This window comes from Glycine soja, chromosome 3 (assembly GCF_004193775.1).
Source record: "Glycine soja cultivar W05 chromosome 3, ASM419377v2, whole genome shotgun sequence".
NCBI lineage: Eukaryota > Viridiplantae > Streptophyta > Magnoliopsida > Fabales > Fabaceae > Glycine > Glycine soja.
Genome location: NC_041004.1, coordinates 39,920,912 through 39,937,060, shown reverse-complemented (window position 1 = coordinate 39,937,060; position 16,149 = coordinate 39,920,912). Strand labels below are relative to the sequence as shown.

Sequence of the window (16,149 nt, the reverse complement as noted above, 5' to 3'; positions counted from 1 at the left end):
GTCCACACCAAATATCCTTGCATCTTCAACCACGAAGATAGAAAACCAAATTTTGAAAGGACAACCACTTAAATGAGTCACTATGGACAATAAAATTCTCTCTCATACTCAAGATTTCTAATTAAGTTGAAATAATTTTATACATATTGATGCATGTAATCGATGGTGCAAACACATCAAGTTAAATATATATTTAAAAAATTTAAATCATGACATGGAGGATAGACATAACCTAAAACCCAATCACTTGAAACAATTTTCTATTCTAATCTTCAATTCATAATCAACTAGTATTTTAGCGATAGATATTTATTTTTATGTAACTAAAATTTATAATAAATAAATATTTTATGACATAAATTATATTTTAGATTTATGACAATTAATTTATATTGTAATAAGAGATTACTTTTAATTATTTGATAATTATTTTAAAAAAATATTGAAATTCAAATTTTAAAACATTATTTTCAAACATAAATCAATCTTTTTTTAATATATTAATGTAATATCACTTTTTTTAAAATTAAAATTTAAACTAAGGGCCACCAAACCCGTCCAATTTTCAAATTTAAAGAAAAATCTATAGTCAGTTTCTCACTAGGAAAATTTTCCTTTTCTCTTTAACAATGGACGGGGTTCTAGGACCTGACCCTCAATTGGTCAATCGATACGAAAACCGTATTCACATTTTGTTAAATATTGGTGTTAGTAAATTGATCTTAGCCTTAGCATGCCCGTGGACCGTGGCTGGATTTAGGAGTTTAGATTCCACCCTACTGAAGACTTCAAACACTATTTTATTGCAAGGAAAATACTAAATAGTAAATAGTATGGAAAACCAATTGGTCAATCATATGAAAATCAAATATACAAATAAAGATAAAATAAATGGTTTGATATAGTAGAGAAAGAATCTTTTTGAGCTAGTTAAGAACTCAAATTATTTGAAATTAATTTTTTTTGTCACTTATAATAATGTTGGTGAGGAGTATCAACTAGTTTTGTTGATGATCAATTTTTATCAAAAAACTTAATTAACAATCTTTGATAGGATCTTTCTTTTTATCCATATTTTATTTTTTATTCCACAAGTTTCAAACTTAAAACTTTGCTTAAAGAGACTATGCTTAAGATGATGTTTTCTTAGAGAACTTGATTACGAAAGTCTTCCTTATTTCCAAACCATTTTTCTTGCAAGCAAATACTTTTGATGATTTATTTCTGGATTTCTTTTTCTCCCTCAGATATTTTAGCTTATTATTTTGATTTCTTTTACTTTTTCTGATTATTCTATTTAGTTTACTTTTTCTCTTTCCTTTTATTGGGTAAGAAATCTATTTTTCAAGAAAACTTTGAGAAAAATGAATGCACCAAAAACTGAAATTTTGGCAACCTCAAACTTTCAATTTGTGCTTGTCTTCAAGAGCATAAGCAACCTCAAACTTAAGTTTGAAAACAGAAGGGGAATCCTAATCTTAAGTTTGAAAACCATGTCCAAAAACATTTTCAAATCTCAGCTCCTTAGGACAAACTGGTTTTATGGTTGTTATCTTGAAATGTGATTACATTAATTTCAAATTTTGGTTTTATGATTGTTAGCAATGGAAAACATGTGATAGACTTTAAATTTAACTACTACCGATTATACATATTTGTATGCGGAAAACAAAAAACAAAACATACTCCAGTCCTACACCACACGCTATTTATGGAACCCTGTAAGCTTGCTTATGGTTATCATGCCAAATGGTTCCAAAATTTTGGTTTTATGATTGTGCCACAAAACGCATCAAGGGTCTGGACTCTGGTGCCGCATGTGTGCATGCCAAAGCAATGGTCACTATGAACACTACTGCTTCTGCTAATTGGCCTGCTGGAGGTGGAAGCCGTTGGTCAAGCACATCCTTCAGTAGCATCTGAGGTTCCTCCGTTGATGTCAAATACTCGTTTGAAGACATTGTAGTCAAGAGTTCTCCAGGATGCTTTCCCATGAATATCTCCAACACCACCACTTCAAAACTATACACGTCACACTTGTCAGTCACCTCATCATGCTAGTTCTGCAAATTCCAATTTTTGTTACTGACTCAAGTCACCCTTTTGGTCTCTGGCAACACCCCATGCAAGTAATTGGTGCTGACATCAAAGATTTGCAGTGAGGCTAAGTTTTCAATATCCATGGGAATGGTTCCAGAGAACTCATTGGAGAAAAGATTCAGAACTTGAATGTTTGTCAGATTCCAAAGTGTTGATGGAATTGGACTGGAGAATTGGTTTTGTGAAAGGTCTAACTTTATCAGTTCCTTCAGGTTTCCAATCTCTTCAGGAATGGGACCAGAGAACAGATTCTTGTACAGGAAGAGGATGTTAATTTTTTTCAACAGGTCAATCTATGGAGGAATCATTCCTGTAAATGTATTGTTTTGGACTTGCAAGGAGATCAATTGAGTCCAATTAGAGATGAGTGAAGCAGAAAGTTGACCAGAGAAGAAATTGTCTGATAATCCCAATTCTGATATTTTAGCCAGATTAGCTAAGGACATAGGCAAAGGACCAGTCAAACTATTACCTGCTAAACTCAAAAGGCTTAGATTTGTGCATAGGCCAAGCTCAGAAGGGATTGTATAGTTAAAAAAAAAATTGACTGAGATCCAGATGCCATAGCTCTCTGAGTTGGCCCAAGGAAGAAGGAATTTTCCCATTAAACAAGTTATTACCTATACGAAGTTCTTTGACATTAGAAAGCATGGACAAGTTTGTTGGAATTTTCTATTCCAATAATTAATGTAAGTTAATATTATAAGACAATTATATTAGTTATTTATCATTAGTGGGTTTTATTTTATATGATCAAGTTAAGTGAGCTCGTTAGATAACTAAATCAGATAAAATGAACTTAAATGAGCTGATGTCAGTATTGACTTATTAGGGGATAAAGGGAACTCTATTAGGTTAACACACTATAAAAACACTATAGTTTTCAATATACTGAGTCGTCACATATTCTCTTCTCCTCATGAGTTACGAAGGTCTTATTAAAAAATAAAGAGATTCTGATTGAGGAAGAATCATGAAGTCATTGGTTAGCTACGAATTCAAATTCCGTTGTCTTTGTCTGATCAATTATTATGAATCTAGGTATTTTTAAAATTTTGGTTGATATGTGTTCCTGGTTGTTATTGGTATTTTATAGGGATCCCTTTAAAACTCCAACAAAGTTGGGTTACATTTTTCCTTCTAGCCCAGAATTGGTGAGGTTGAGGTATTCCAGCTTGGCCAAATTGCTAGACATGGATTCTGGTATTGTGCCATTCCAGTCATTCTGAGAGATGTCAAGGTATGTCAAGTTATGGCACTCAAGTATGAAACTCGGGAATTCAGCTGTGAAGTAATTGAAATCCAAAGCAAGGTGAGTTACGGAAGGCATGCTTGAATAATGAGACCAGTCAGGAGGAGTTATAAAGTGGTTTGATCCAAAGTCCATGTACCATACATTAGGGAGATTCATAAGCTGATAGGGAATAGTGCCATTGAGATTGTTGTAGGAAAAAACTAAGATATTGAAGCTCCCTTAGCTGGCCTAGCTTATTTGGTAGTGTTCCTTCATATAAGTTGTTCCCCAAGTCCAATAATGTGAGCTTGGAGAGGTTGCCAATTGTTGATGGTATTGACCCACCAAAGTGGTTTCCATTGAGGTTGATTTGGGTGAGGTGAGGGAGGAAAGCAAAATCCAAGGCAGTGAGAGTCCCAGTGAGATTAGCACCAGACAGGTTTATCTGTGAGACTGTTGTGTTAGTGTTGTCACAAGCAATGGCATCCCAAATGCAAAGGTTGGCAAGGTTGGTGAGGGACCATGATGAGTTAAGAGAGGGAGGAAGAGGAGGGGATAGACTGTTTTTCCATTTGACAAGGGCTTCTGCTTCTGTTCTTTGTGATGATGTGATTTTCAATGGAAGCAAAAATATAAAAAAGAGTAGATGAAAGACTAGGGCATAAAGCTTTTGAGACGTTGTCATGTCTAGCATATGGCATAGCCTCGATGTTAATCTTTTGCTCACTTATATAGCGTAAGCTATTTCTGTTAAGGTTTCGGAATTATCAAACATATTCTGACTAGAGAACCCCAATAGGAATTATTTGAGCCAGCTTCTGTTCATTAAAAGCACAGAGGTAACTGTAAATACATAGGAACATAACTACATGGTGTGTTCCACTTTAAGTGTTTTCTTCAAAGAAATGCATCCAAGCTGTTGGAGTTGATTTGTTTTGTTTGACTTCATCGGTTGATGTTATTATAACAAACACAATTCGATTTTTATTTTGAAAGAATTTTACCCATAATCCGAATTCATATTTCTCATGTTTCAGTCTATAACGAATGTCAGTCTTTGATTACGCCCTTGCAAGAACTTCCATATGGGCTTGAGAATATTTAATAAATTTTAACTTTCTTTCCGGGCGCTTCTTTCCCTCACGTGCGTAATAGTTTGTCGAAAAATCATCTTTATCGAAATATTTCAATAAAAATGTTGTCATTTTATCTCTGTATAACAAGTATTGTCATTGAATTTTATCTTTTCATTATTCCTTCCTATCGAAATAGTTGTTATCGAAAATTGCCTATGTTCTCTCAAATACTACTACAATTTTTTTATAACAGAGATAACAATTATTAAATAAAATTTATTGAAAATCATGAAGTTTTGTAAATTTTTCTTCTTATTTATTGAATTTTATTCCCTCCGTCCAAAAATGAATGATATTTAAGATTTTTTTCGCCTGAGTTAAGAAATAGATTAGTTTCATAACCAGTTAGAATGTTTAAAGCTTGTGGGAATATCACGATCAAACATATTTGATTAAAAATATTTTTTTAAGTACAAACAAACGAATCAAATATATTTTGAGTAGAATTAATTTTGAGAAATATAAAAAGAAAATACTTTTTTTCGAATAGAATTGACTGTAAGGTTAAAACCTATCAGTTTTTTTTTTAATTTGAATTATAATATTTTCTTAATATATTTTAAAGATTAATTTTCAAAACATATTTTACGTTTTAAATATCTAGTTAAAATATATTTTCAATATTTTATAATATAAAAATTTAATTCCAAATTTCATCTTATAATATTATTTTCAAACATAATTTAATCTTTAATTTTAATTTAAAATTAAAATTTAAATTAAGTGCCACTTAACTAGTGGAATTTTCAAAGTTAAAGAAAAACTATTTTCAATTTCTCACTAAATTTTCTCCTTTTCTCTTTAACAATGAAGGGAGTTCATGGACCAGTCACTCATTTGGTCAATCCATATAAAAATCTATTGAGAAATATCCAAGTCCCACATTAGCTGTCTCAATTTTTGGAGTGTAGCTTATTATAAATGCCAATTGATTTTGAGATGAAATCTAACATGATATCAACCTCTGATCATGGGACCTTGTCTTCGCTTCCGCTAGGATAAACACCTACCATTTGTGGTGTTTGTGGTTCACACACCAAGCTCAATAAATGCTGAACGTGAAGGGGTGTATTGAAAAATACTCAAATTCCAATAAGTTTTGAGATGAAATATAATAAAAACTGAATTCACATTAAATATTGTTGTTAGTAAATTGGTCGTAGCATGCAGTGGACCGTAGTTGGATTAAGACTCCACCCTATAGAAGACTTTTTTTTTTTTGACAGACCCTACAGAAGCTTAAAAGTCTATTTTATATCTAGAAAAATACTAAATAGTATGAAAAATCAATTGGTCAATCCATACAAAAACCGAATTCACATTTTTTTCCTATCACTTACTGAAAAGTATTTTTATCTCGTCGCATAACTTTTAATTTGTCTCTTCCTTATTTATATACTCATTACGTTGAGATAAAAGTTTAAATATAATTTAATACATTTCTGTAAGTTATTTATAATCATTTTTAGTCTTTAATATTTGTAAATATTTTAATTTTTATCACTGTTAGGGATGGATCTAAGACCCTAAATCAGAGTAAATAATGAATTTAAAAATTAGAAATTAATAATTATTACCATAAAAGGAATATGAAGTTAGGAACAAAAATTTAAATATATAAAATTAAAAGGACTAAATACACATATTCTAGATATTTATATATAATTTTTTGAAAATGAAGAGTGCATTGGTATAATATTAACATATCATAAATACAAAAATATATACATGCATCACAAGGTAAGACAATTTTGCGAAAGAGCAAATTCACAAGCTCAAAATTAGGTTCACAGCTAAATTCAACAATTTTTACAAACAGTTTAATAAAATTAGAAGCCCAATAGGCCAATCACATCATTTGTTAGTCAACTATAAACTTCTTATCGTGATTATATTAATTAATAAAATTATTATAGGATGCAACTTCAACTTCCTTTCTTTTTGTAAAGTTCTGTAGTCCAAACAATTTATTGCTCATTTAGCTGTCAGTCAACACTTTACTGGTTTCTAAGATGATGTATCGTATTAAACACATTGTATAACTTCTTAGTAATACTCAAGCACATAATAACGGTATAATTTATACATCCTGTTTGTATGGAGATAGATTACTGATAAAAACTTATAGAATGTAACCATGTTATAAGGTAACCATCTAACAAGAATTACAAATATATATAATAATAATAAATTACAATTTGCATATACCAATTCAAACTTTCTGCATCTTAGGTTGTCACATAAAGAGACAGGAATTGAAACATACTATATATATATATATATATACACACACACACGATCGTATCCATCATTCAAAGTTCTCTCAAAGCAAATTCATATAATAATGGTAATTTCTTTGCTTGTTCCTGATTCAACGCCAGTGGAAATGCTCAGCTCTAAACCAAAACATGATATCCACAACTTAAATGATTTAAAATACCTAACGTGACATAAGATTTGGAGATAATGCTGGGATTATATAGCTCTCTAAAACAAATATATCTTCTATGATACTTAACTCAGAAATTATATCCCATATTAAGAAAAGAAACATTAAATACTAACAACTTAACAAGTACAAACTTCCATATAAATAATGTATTGTCAGCACTTTCTCCAAATTCTTACATGAACAAATTTTCTCTTCGTTGAACTACTACACCAAATTTGCCAGCATGAAGAAAACTTTTCAGCTGACAATTTTCTCTCTGGTTTTGTCTTGTATACTTGGAGAGATTTCAGCACAGAAAGAAGAAGAGTCTCTTAGAACCTGGATGAACAGTTTGAACTCTCCCTTGCTGCCTTCATGAAACAACAGCAACAATCCATGCAACTGGACCGGTATTACTTGCAACAAAGCAGGCACTGTTGTTGAGATAAAGCTTCACAATTCAGGCCTAGATGGAACCCTTAACAGGTTTGACTTCTCAGCCTGCTCTAATCTCAGTAACTTCAATGTCAGTATGAATAACCTTGTTGGAGAGATACCAGCTGGAATTGGAAATGCAACAAAGCTGAAAATACTTTATTTAAGTAGCAACAATTTCACCTTTCCAATCCCCCCAGAAATGGGAAACATCCTACAACTTCAAGTTCTTTCTCTCAATAATAATTCACTCCTAAATCAAATACCAGTTCAACTTAGCAATTTGCAGAATTTATGGTTTCTTGATCTAGGGGCAAATTATTTGGAGAATCCTGACCCGGTTCAGTTTAAGGGCATGGCATCCATAACTGAACTCAATCTCACCTATAACTATCTCACAGAAGTTCCCCCATTTGTGTCTAAATGTCCAAAGCTTGTGTCTCTTGATCTATCACTCAACACAATCACTGGACAGATTCCAATACACTTACTGACCAGTCTTAGGAATTTGACAATCCTAGACATGACAAATAACTACTTTGAAGGGCTAATTCTGGCAGAAATTAAGAACCTTACAAACCTCAAACACATGAAGCTTGGAAAAAACAAGCTTAACGGTACTATACCAAAGGAGATTGGTCTCTTGTCAAACCTTGAGGTGCTTGAATTGAATCAAAATGTCTTCCAAGGACCAATACCATCATCAATTGGAAATCTCCATAGGCTTCGGAGATTGGATCTTCACAAGTCAGGACTAAATTCCAGCATCCCAACCAACCTTACTTATCTTGATATGTCAGGAAATAGCCTCACAGGTTCCTTATCTTAAAGGGAATTAGCATTAACTCGTTGTCCTTAAAGAGACTTAGCATTAACTCGTCGCTCTTAAAGGGACTTAGCATTAACTCGTCGTCCTTAAAGGGTCTTATAGTTGTGTGATTGTACAATTCATAGTTCACAACTCAATGCACACAACATCTCAATCACATACATACACAATTTATCACATACACTCGATCTCAATCATAATGGTATAATCTCAATTAATACGTTATCACACCTCATGAATCATATACACTTTACCTATGAACTATGCAATACACACAACTACTCAATTGTTTTCAAAATCATTTTAACTCGTCGGGTTCCCATAGTGGATCTTATCACAATACTCATCGCCCTTAAAGGGTCTTACAATTATGTGATTGTACAGTTCATAGTTCACAACTTCATACACACATCTCAATACACATCTATTTCACCATTAATCACAAGTTTAAACTATCACATACTCACAATTTGAATCACCATTTCATAATCTCAATATAAAAATTTATACAAAAAATTTATCACAACATGGGGGAGTAAAACTCCTCAAATAATTTCACACAATTATACCGAAATCAATTAATCAAAATCATAGATAAAAAAATAAAAATACCAAGATCACTCTATTTTATCAACCAATTTGCATCAAGACATCAATATTGTATTTATAATGATAAAGGAAAAATTATAATTTAATAAACATTCTAAAATAAACTCAATTTAATTTTCTAAGGATCCCTACACATGTTCATTCTAATCCCAATTGCGATAAACTCATCTCATTTCTAAGCAGGCTCACGTGTCTTCTGACAGCGATAGCGGCATCTCTAACAAGTTCCTGAGATTTCTAAATTTTTTTTTCTGATTGCTCTGATAGGGTTCTCAAACGTCAAAGAAGAAGGGATTGAAGCCTCCATTTTATATTGTCTCGTGAGATTCTGTTTTCTCTCTCCTTGGATATTATTTAGCAAATCCCAACGGTGAAGGTGTGTGAAATTGAATCACAAACGACATATTAAAATTTTACGAAAATCCAATGGTTAACAAATCCGAGATCATAGTTTTACCGAGATAGTTTTGGATTTCTACGGGAAAAGAAAAGGTTACGATGTGAAGTATATTTCTCTCAGATTCAATACGATTTCAAAATTCCCAACGGTGAGAATGTTTGGAACTGAGTTCCGAACCTGGTTCTCAAATTTCATGACGATCCAACGGTGAATGAGTCCGAGATCATTATTTTTTTGAGACAGATTTAGTGGTGGTCTACGGGAAAAAGAGAGGATTTTAGGAAAAGAAGGGGAAAAACGAAAATGAGGAGAAGAAGAACCATCGTATGTGTGAAAACTGACCTAATTTATTTACTCTATTTATTTATTTTTATTAAAACTATATTTTATTTTCTAACAAATGAATAAATAAAATATCCTCTTTATTTTCTCTAAAATTATTATTTTAATTAATAAAGTTATTTCTCCTTATTTATTTAATTATAAAAACCTTATCATTTTATAAAACTCTATTTATTTATAAATAATAATCATTTTTAATTTAAACTACGAAAAATGGAATATTACAGGTATTGCTCATGATGCTTTGGGCATTTTTATGTGTAATGTTTTGCAGAGCTTGCATTATCAATGAAGGTGACAGAAAAATGTGACGTTTACGGTTTTGGGATTGTTGCACTAGAAATTCTGGTGGGGAGGTACCCTCAGGAGGTCCTTCCGTGTTTAGAGTCTGAGGAATTTGGTCAACACTTCTTAGATTTCCTAGATAAAAGGTTGGCTCCGCCTAAAGGTATTGCAGCTGAAGTCCTAATGTTGGTATTAAGACTTATTCTAAAATGTATTCACAAAAATCCTTTGTGTCGACCCACCATGAATCATGTGTCCCAAGAGTTGCTCACACTCACTGTGCCTAGCTTTCAACATGTCGACACTGCACAATCTAGTGCACAACTAGACTCTGAGATTGAGATAGCAACTTTTATTTAACTTAACTTTCAATGTTTGTAGATGCAATAGCTCTTGTAGTCATATGTACACATTGTTCAATTTTCTCTGGGTAAATATCCAATTTAGTCATTGGATTTGCAAGGCACTGACACTTGGGTTCATGAATTTTGAAAATATAAAATTTTGTCCCTCAATTTGTAAAAAGACCAACAAATCCATACCACCATCTATTTCTTTTGTTAACATAAACAAGATGAATTTCCATTTTTTTACAGCAATAAAGTAACCGTTGATACCCAATGGCTACTTCTTCTCCCCCAACCATTATAAATTATTTTTTTTGCACAACCACTTCTCCCCTAATAGCTTCTTCTTTTCCAATAGTTGTCCCCTTCTTCTTCTCCCCCATCCAAGTTGTATATCTTCTCCTCCAACGTCCATCTCATTGTTATCTTCTTCTATTGCTGCATAAATCGAGTGGGAGCTAATGGGTGGTGAATGTGAGTCATCCAACAATGGTGGTGGCAGCCATGACTGTTATGTTGAATGTTAAAGGCTGTAATTAGAAAATAAAAAACCTCTAAAAATCTAGGGAAGTTGTTTTACATTTGCTCATTGTCAAAGGTTGTTTCCAATTTGTACTAATGTTTATTACACTATTACTTTAGTTGTCCCATTTTTTTGGCAATAATAAACTGACTACCCATTGTTGAATGGCAAGAAGTTGGAAAATGTAATTTTATTATTGGGTGAAATCATTTGAAGAAAGGTGGATGGAAGAGCTAAGGGAGATGATTGATTACTTGCAAAAGGAATTGAAGATTATAAAATACTTTGTTTCCTTTTTTTTGTTATGGTGATTTGTTTATGACCAGTTTAGGGATGGTGAATGGGTTGTTAGATTGCATGAAATGAGAATCTTTGTAATTGTACATGTTGGACTAATTTGTCAACCAATTGTTAGATTTAGGGATTTAATTGACATCAAATAATATTATTGACTACTGGACTGATTTGTCACTTATTTATAAAAATGAGACTAACATATTATATCTCTTTTGCATCACGTATAATGGCAGCCTTGCTAAGCTTTTATAATGGCAATTGAAAGATCAAATTGAAAGATTCAGTGCAATATAACATTGAACTTAAGGACTTTAACATTAATACAAATCAAACATAACATAGCAGGGAACGTAATTAACATTTCCTCCACCCAAGGCTCTTGTACATTACTTTGTGCATCAACAATTCACAAAGTTATTAACTTGATTTCAGATTTGGTTAGTAATCCTTTCAATTTCCTTGTCAAGGTCAGTCTCAATACCTTCAGTTCCATCCTCAATTTGATTCACCACCTACAAGATTTGGGAAATCATCCACTATATGCTCAAAGTAGACATGCACATCTTTATCATGGTGAGCAATACCTATGTGGCACATGTGCAAGATATCTCTGTGATTCTCCAATTAAAGCAACTCACCATTCCTGTTAATGTTAGGATCCAAAAAAAAACAACAACACATCTTTGATAACCCCCACGAGATTTACACAAGTCAAGAACAATCCACAATGTCATCAAATCCACTTCACAATTCTCCCAAACGTAAAACTCATCGTCCACATATTCCAATGTGCCATGATCATCCCTTTCTAATCTACCCTTGTGGTGCACAATAAGATTGATGTGACCAGACATCCTACAATCCATGAAAAGAACATGATTAATTTCTTCACATACAAGACCATTTACTTAAGCAGCAACACAAAGATACGGTTTTTATAACCAACAACACGATTTCAATATCTAAACTATTATCAATGCCCATTGTCAAATCTTTATACCCAAAACAGAGTGCACTCACACTTTAACAGAAACATATCAATACAAACCCTAAATCCTAAATTTGTTCTAGAAACGAAAAATGATAGCTTTTTAAATATCAGAAATGTATTCTCGTACAAGCAACAATGAAATACCCAAGACATAGTCACGCACAACCAAACAACTTCCACAAAAAGAGGAACAAAAAATGTGAATAGTCCAATATTGAATGCTTACCTTTTGACCAAATTGATCGAGAACAATTGGTTTCGTCTTCAAATGTCAGTCGGAGCACAATTGTCGATGGCGATCAAAGGGTTTTTCTCTCCCATGGACTCTCACTCTCACTCAGAGAAGGAAGGAACACAAAAAGAGGCAACTATTACCCTAGTAGGACTTGGTGAGAATGGATAACAAAGGTTTATTTCGTTTTGTATTACCCATGTCGTAAAAAATGGAAATTTTGTCTAAATTGACAAATTAGTCCGTTGAAATTTCAACTGACAATTTTGTTCATCCAAGTCAACGACTCACTTAGTCCAATTTCTCACTATCAAAATGGATTATTAATGTCACATAAATTGTGTCTTTTGTGTTGAAATAAATGATAGGATAAATTTGTCAATTTTTGACAAATTAAGAGAATTTTTATTTTACAACTCAAGGACCTAAATGTTTGTGCCTTGCAAATTCACTGATTGAGTATTTACTCATCTTCTTTTCTTAGAGACACAATTATATGTATTTTGAACCCTACAAATATCACAAAGAAATTCATCTCAAAGGGGGATGCTGTCAAAAATCCCATCACAAATTAAATAATTGCTTCTTTGCATTAAAAAAAACAAAATAAATAAGGTGTGTATAGACTATGGAGCAAAGAGAATCGTAGGACTCGTCATTAATTTGAACCAAAATGCTAAGGTAATAAGATTAAGCTAATAAATATATAAATAAGTTGGTGGCAGGTCTCATCATTAATTTGAACTGAAATTGCCAAGGTGTGTATAGACTATGGAGCAAAGAGAATCGTAGGTGTATGAAGAAATATTTTTCACCCTGAGGAAAAGGTCGAAGCGTCAAACTAAGATTGAAATACAGAGAAACCATAATAAATAAATAAAGTCAAAACAGTAGTATTCCAGGGAGTATAGAGACTTATAGGAAAGTCATATTATTATTACTGTATCTTGATAAAAAAAAATAAGTTTTATCGGTTAGATAACCATTTTAAAATATATGAATTATCCTATCAAATAAATCCTAACATTAAATAGCAAATAAATCATGATAAAAAAAATAAATTTCTCAGGGCTAAACCTGAGTTATTATTTAGTACTACTAAATAGGCTGGTAAATTGAGCCAAGAGTCATAATAAGATTTTATTTTTTAAGGTTATTTAACCTATTTCAATGCCTTCATATTATGTCTCAGGGTAAGTTATCTTCACTCTAAGTCATTGTTAAGACATATAACATTGTTCTCAACCCCTGTGACTTCTTCATCAATCATCAGCATGGAAGAAAATGCGGAGACAATATACAGCAGATAAATAAGCTCCCTTTGGAGTACATACATGACAAATTGACAATAGTATTAATCCAACCGCATATTACAAAAGAAAAGCAAACAACAAACACTATCAAATTCACAAAAGAATCAAAAAATTGCACCCCAACACAATACACTCCCAAAATCACATCATTGGAAGGTTGTCTAACATACCACAAGGAACAACTTTCTCTAATACTGTCTCTGATGGGGTTGAAATGCCAATTCCCTCTCTTATTTTTCACAATCAAAATTGACCCTCAACCAATACTTGATCCAAATTTCACTTCAAATGTACCCTTTTCTTGATCTTACTCGGTTTGCTGAGCCAGAATCCTCAGCATAGCCCCCACAATTCCAGTAGCTCCCAACACTGCCTATAATGGGCATCATCTCATCCCTTGGTGATTTTCTTGGCAAAGAAGAAGCCGAAAAATGTTTGAGCTCTTCAACTGTCAATGCACCTAAAATAGGCCTATCTTCATGGCTCACCACTGAATTTGAGCCTTGTGAACTGCTGCTGCTCCTCTCCGGGGTACCCGCATACAAACCCTTGCTAACAACAGGTGTAGTTTCTGATGAACCCAACCAATTCGAAAGGCTAGCATCAACTGCAATTTCCCGGTTCAACTTCTTTGGTGTTTCTGTTTCTGCTCCAAATGCAGCTCTAGACTCTTGATTCAAAACCAAATTCTCCTTCTGAGACACCAATGGGGGTGCCCTTTTAGCTTTAACTGTTTTCCATTGAGTGAGGTTCTCCACAGGGTTCAGCAAAGGATTAACATACACACTCCTATCTCGAACATTGGAGTTCAACCCAATTGACTTCAGATCCTTATCATGCATTGGAATTGGACTTTCCACCTCTCCAACAACCACTTGATTAGCACCATTTCTTGACCTTGAGTACACTATTCCATCTTCAAAATCCTCTTCCACTTCATCATACTCTTCTCCCATGTCACTATCACCATCATCATCCTCATCCTCATCCTCATCAGTAACATCACTATCCCAATACTCCATTGCTCCATCTTCATCATCACTACACGTGCAACTGTGGTACCTATGGTTTGTAGGGTAAGACCTCGCTGAAGTCACCGAACTTACTTCAGAGTAAGACTTTGTTTGGCTTAACTTTTCAACAAAAGCACTTTCCTCTCTACCCTCTTCACTTCTCTCAAGTTGGTAATCAGCAACTTCATCAGGCTCGGGCTCGTACGTTTTCACATTGACATCAAAAGTTACTTTCTTTTTAGGGCTCACGTTTATCTGCTCCAAAGGTTTAGCCCTAGATCCCAAACCCATTTTATCAGAATCATAAATAAACTTCAATCCCAAAAATCAAACATGCTTTGTTGCGAAAAACAAAAAAAAGTTACAATATTAGAAACTCAATTAGTAAATTACTTACTGGACTTCTTGTGATGCAGTGCTAAGTACCACTGTTTCGGAGTAATCCTGAACAGAACAACACGCCGTAGGTTGCTCCAACCTGTCTCTAGCAATTCGCTGCAACAACATTGAAAAGATTCAATTAGGTTATAGAAACGCTAATCTAATAAGCTCTGTTTGGCCAATTAAAAAAAATCAAAAGCCAAAAAAATAAAGGTGCAAGTGTTAAACTTTATAGAAAATAAAAATGAACAAGGCCTTTTCCATGCAGTTTCTGAGGAACCGAACAAAAGGGTAATGGAATTTGAAAAAAAAAAAAAAGATAGAAGCTTTGAAGAAGAGAAGGTGAAGGGTGTTTGCTGTTACATGGTGGTGATGTTGTGCCTTGCGCCTAGGTTTTGTGCTTTTGGAGGAACCAAAGCAATGAAGAAAACAACCCATTATCTCAGATCTGTTTCTTTTGCTTTCAGGTTGAGCACAAGAAGAAGAAGAAGGCTAAGGCAATAATGGGTTTGGTCTTCATGTCATGGCAATGGCATCTTCCACAAACTCAGAGAGGGAGTGTTGTTCAGAGTGTAACGCTCTTTAAATTGGTAGTAACAATTTTGATTCTATTTGTTTAATAATAAAAAAGCAAAAGTGGGGAGTGACCGTTGTAATGACAGGCTGTGCATGCAATGTTTTTTGTTGTTTTCTTGTGAAACTGAATGAAAGACAGAGGAGTTGAATGTTGTTGATCGAGGACACTAGCTAGAAGAATAGTAACCGTTGCTCACTCTTCGACCAAAGCATCTGTTATTTATGCACAAAACTCCAATTTCTAGTTGCCTCAATTGGTATTTTTGTAGCAATAAATTGAATTCAATTACGGACTAGCATCGAATTACTTAGATTAGATGATTTTTAGTTGGAAAATCTAATCTAATCTAATCTAATAATCTAAGTTGCAGGCTAGAGTCTCACCGTGACAGAGAATTTCCATCCATTTCAATATATTTATTTTAAAATACACGGCCCAGATTTTATCTTCTTTTTTCTTGCTAATTGAAAAAATATCACTTGCTAATTATTTTTAGGGCATAAAATTATCAAATCTTTATAAAGAAAACATTTATATAAATTAATAATCAACTAATATAACAATCCTGCGAAGGCACTGTTACACACGGGTACCGTACAAGTTTTATGCTATGAGTTTTCCTAAAATAAGTTTTATGATACCGCACATGCGCCCTAGCCAATACTCCCCAACCC

The 16,149-nt window shown here is 33.2% G+C and overlaps 2 protein-coding genes across 2 annotated transcripts; one reads left to right on the top strand and one right to left on the bottom strand.

The window, feature by feature from the left end:
- The first annotated feature begins 7,109 nt into the window (after window positions 1-7,109).
- LOC114406949 (MDIS1-interacting receptor like kinase 2-like) lies at window positions 7,110-11,137 on the top strand. Its single transcript, XM_028369832.1, has 2 exons — window positions 7,110-7,387; window positions 9,791-11,137. The coding sequence occupies exons 1-2, from the start codon at window positions 7,372-7,374 to the stop codon at window positions 10,159-10,161; spliced, it is 387 nt and encodes a 128-aa protein (XP_028225633.1). The 5' UTR covers window positions 7,110-7,371; the 3' UTR covers window positions 10,162-11,137.
- Window positions 11,138-13,426: 2,289 nt separating this feature from the next.
- On the bottom strand, window positions 13,427-15,496 carry LOC114406948 (chromatin-remodeling ATPase INO80-like). Its single transcript, XM_028369831.1, has 3 exons — window positions 15,262-15,496; window positions 14,915-15,012; window positions 13,427-14,791 (listed from the first exon to the last, which is right to left on the bottom strand). Exons 1-3 carry the CDS (start codon window positions 15,334-15,336, stop codon window positions 13,789-13,791), a joined length of 1,176 nt encoding a protein of 391 aa, XP_028225632.1. The 5' UTR covers window positions 15,337-15,496; the 3' UTR covers window positions 13,427-13,788.
- Between the last annotated feature and the right edge of the window lie 653 nt (window positions 15,497-16,149).

Bases quoted from the DNA above. Each gene is read 5' to 3' on its own strand.
- LOC114406948 (XM_028369831.1), bottom strand. From the start codon at position 15,336: ATGGGTTGTTTTCTTCATTGCTTTGGTTCCTCCAAAAGCACAAAACCT. The intron at 15,013-15,261 runs GTAACAGCAAAC...ATGTTGTTGCAG, and splicing joins AGGCACAACATCACCACCAT to CGAATTGCTAGAGACAGGTT. The intron at 14,792-14,914 runs GTAAGTAATTTA...TTTGGGATCTAG, and splicing joins ACTGCATCACAAGAAGTCCA to GGCTAAACCTTTGGAGCAGA.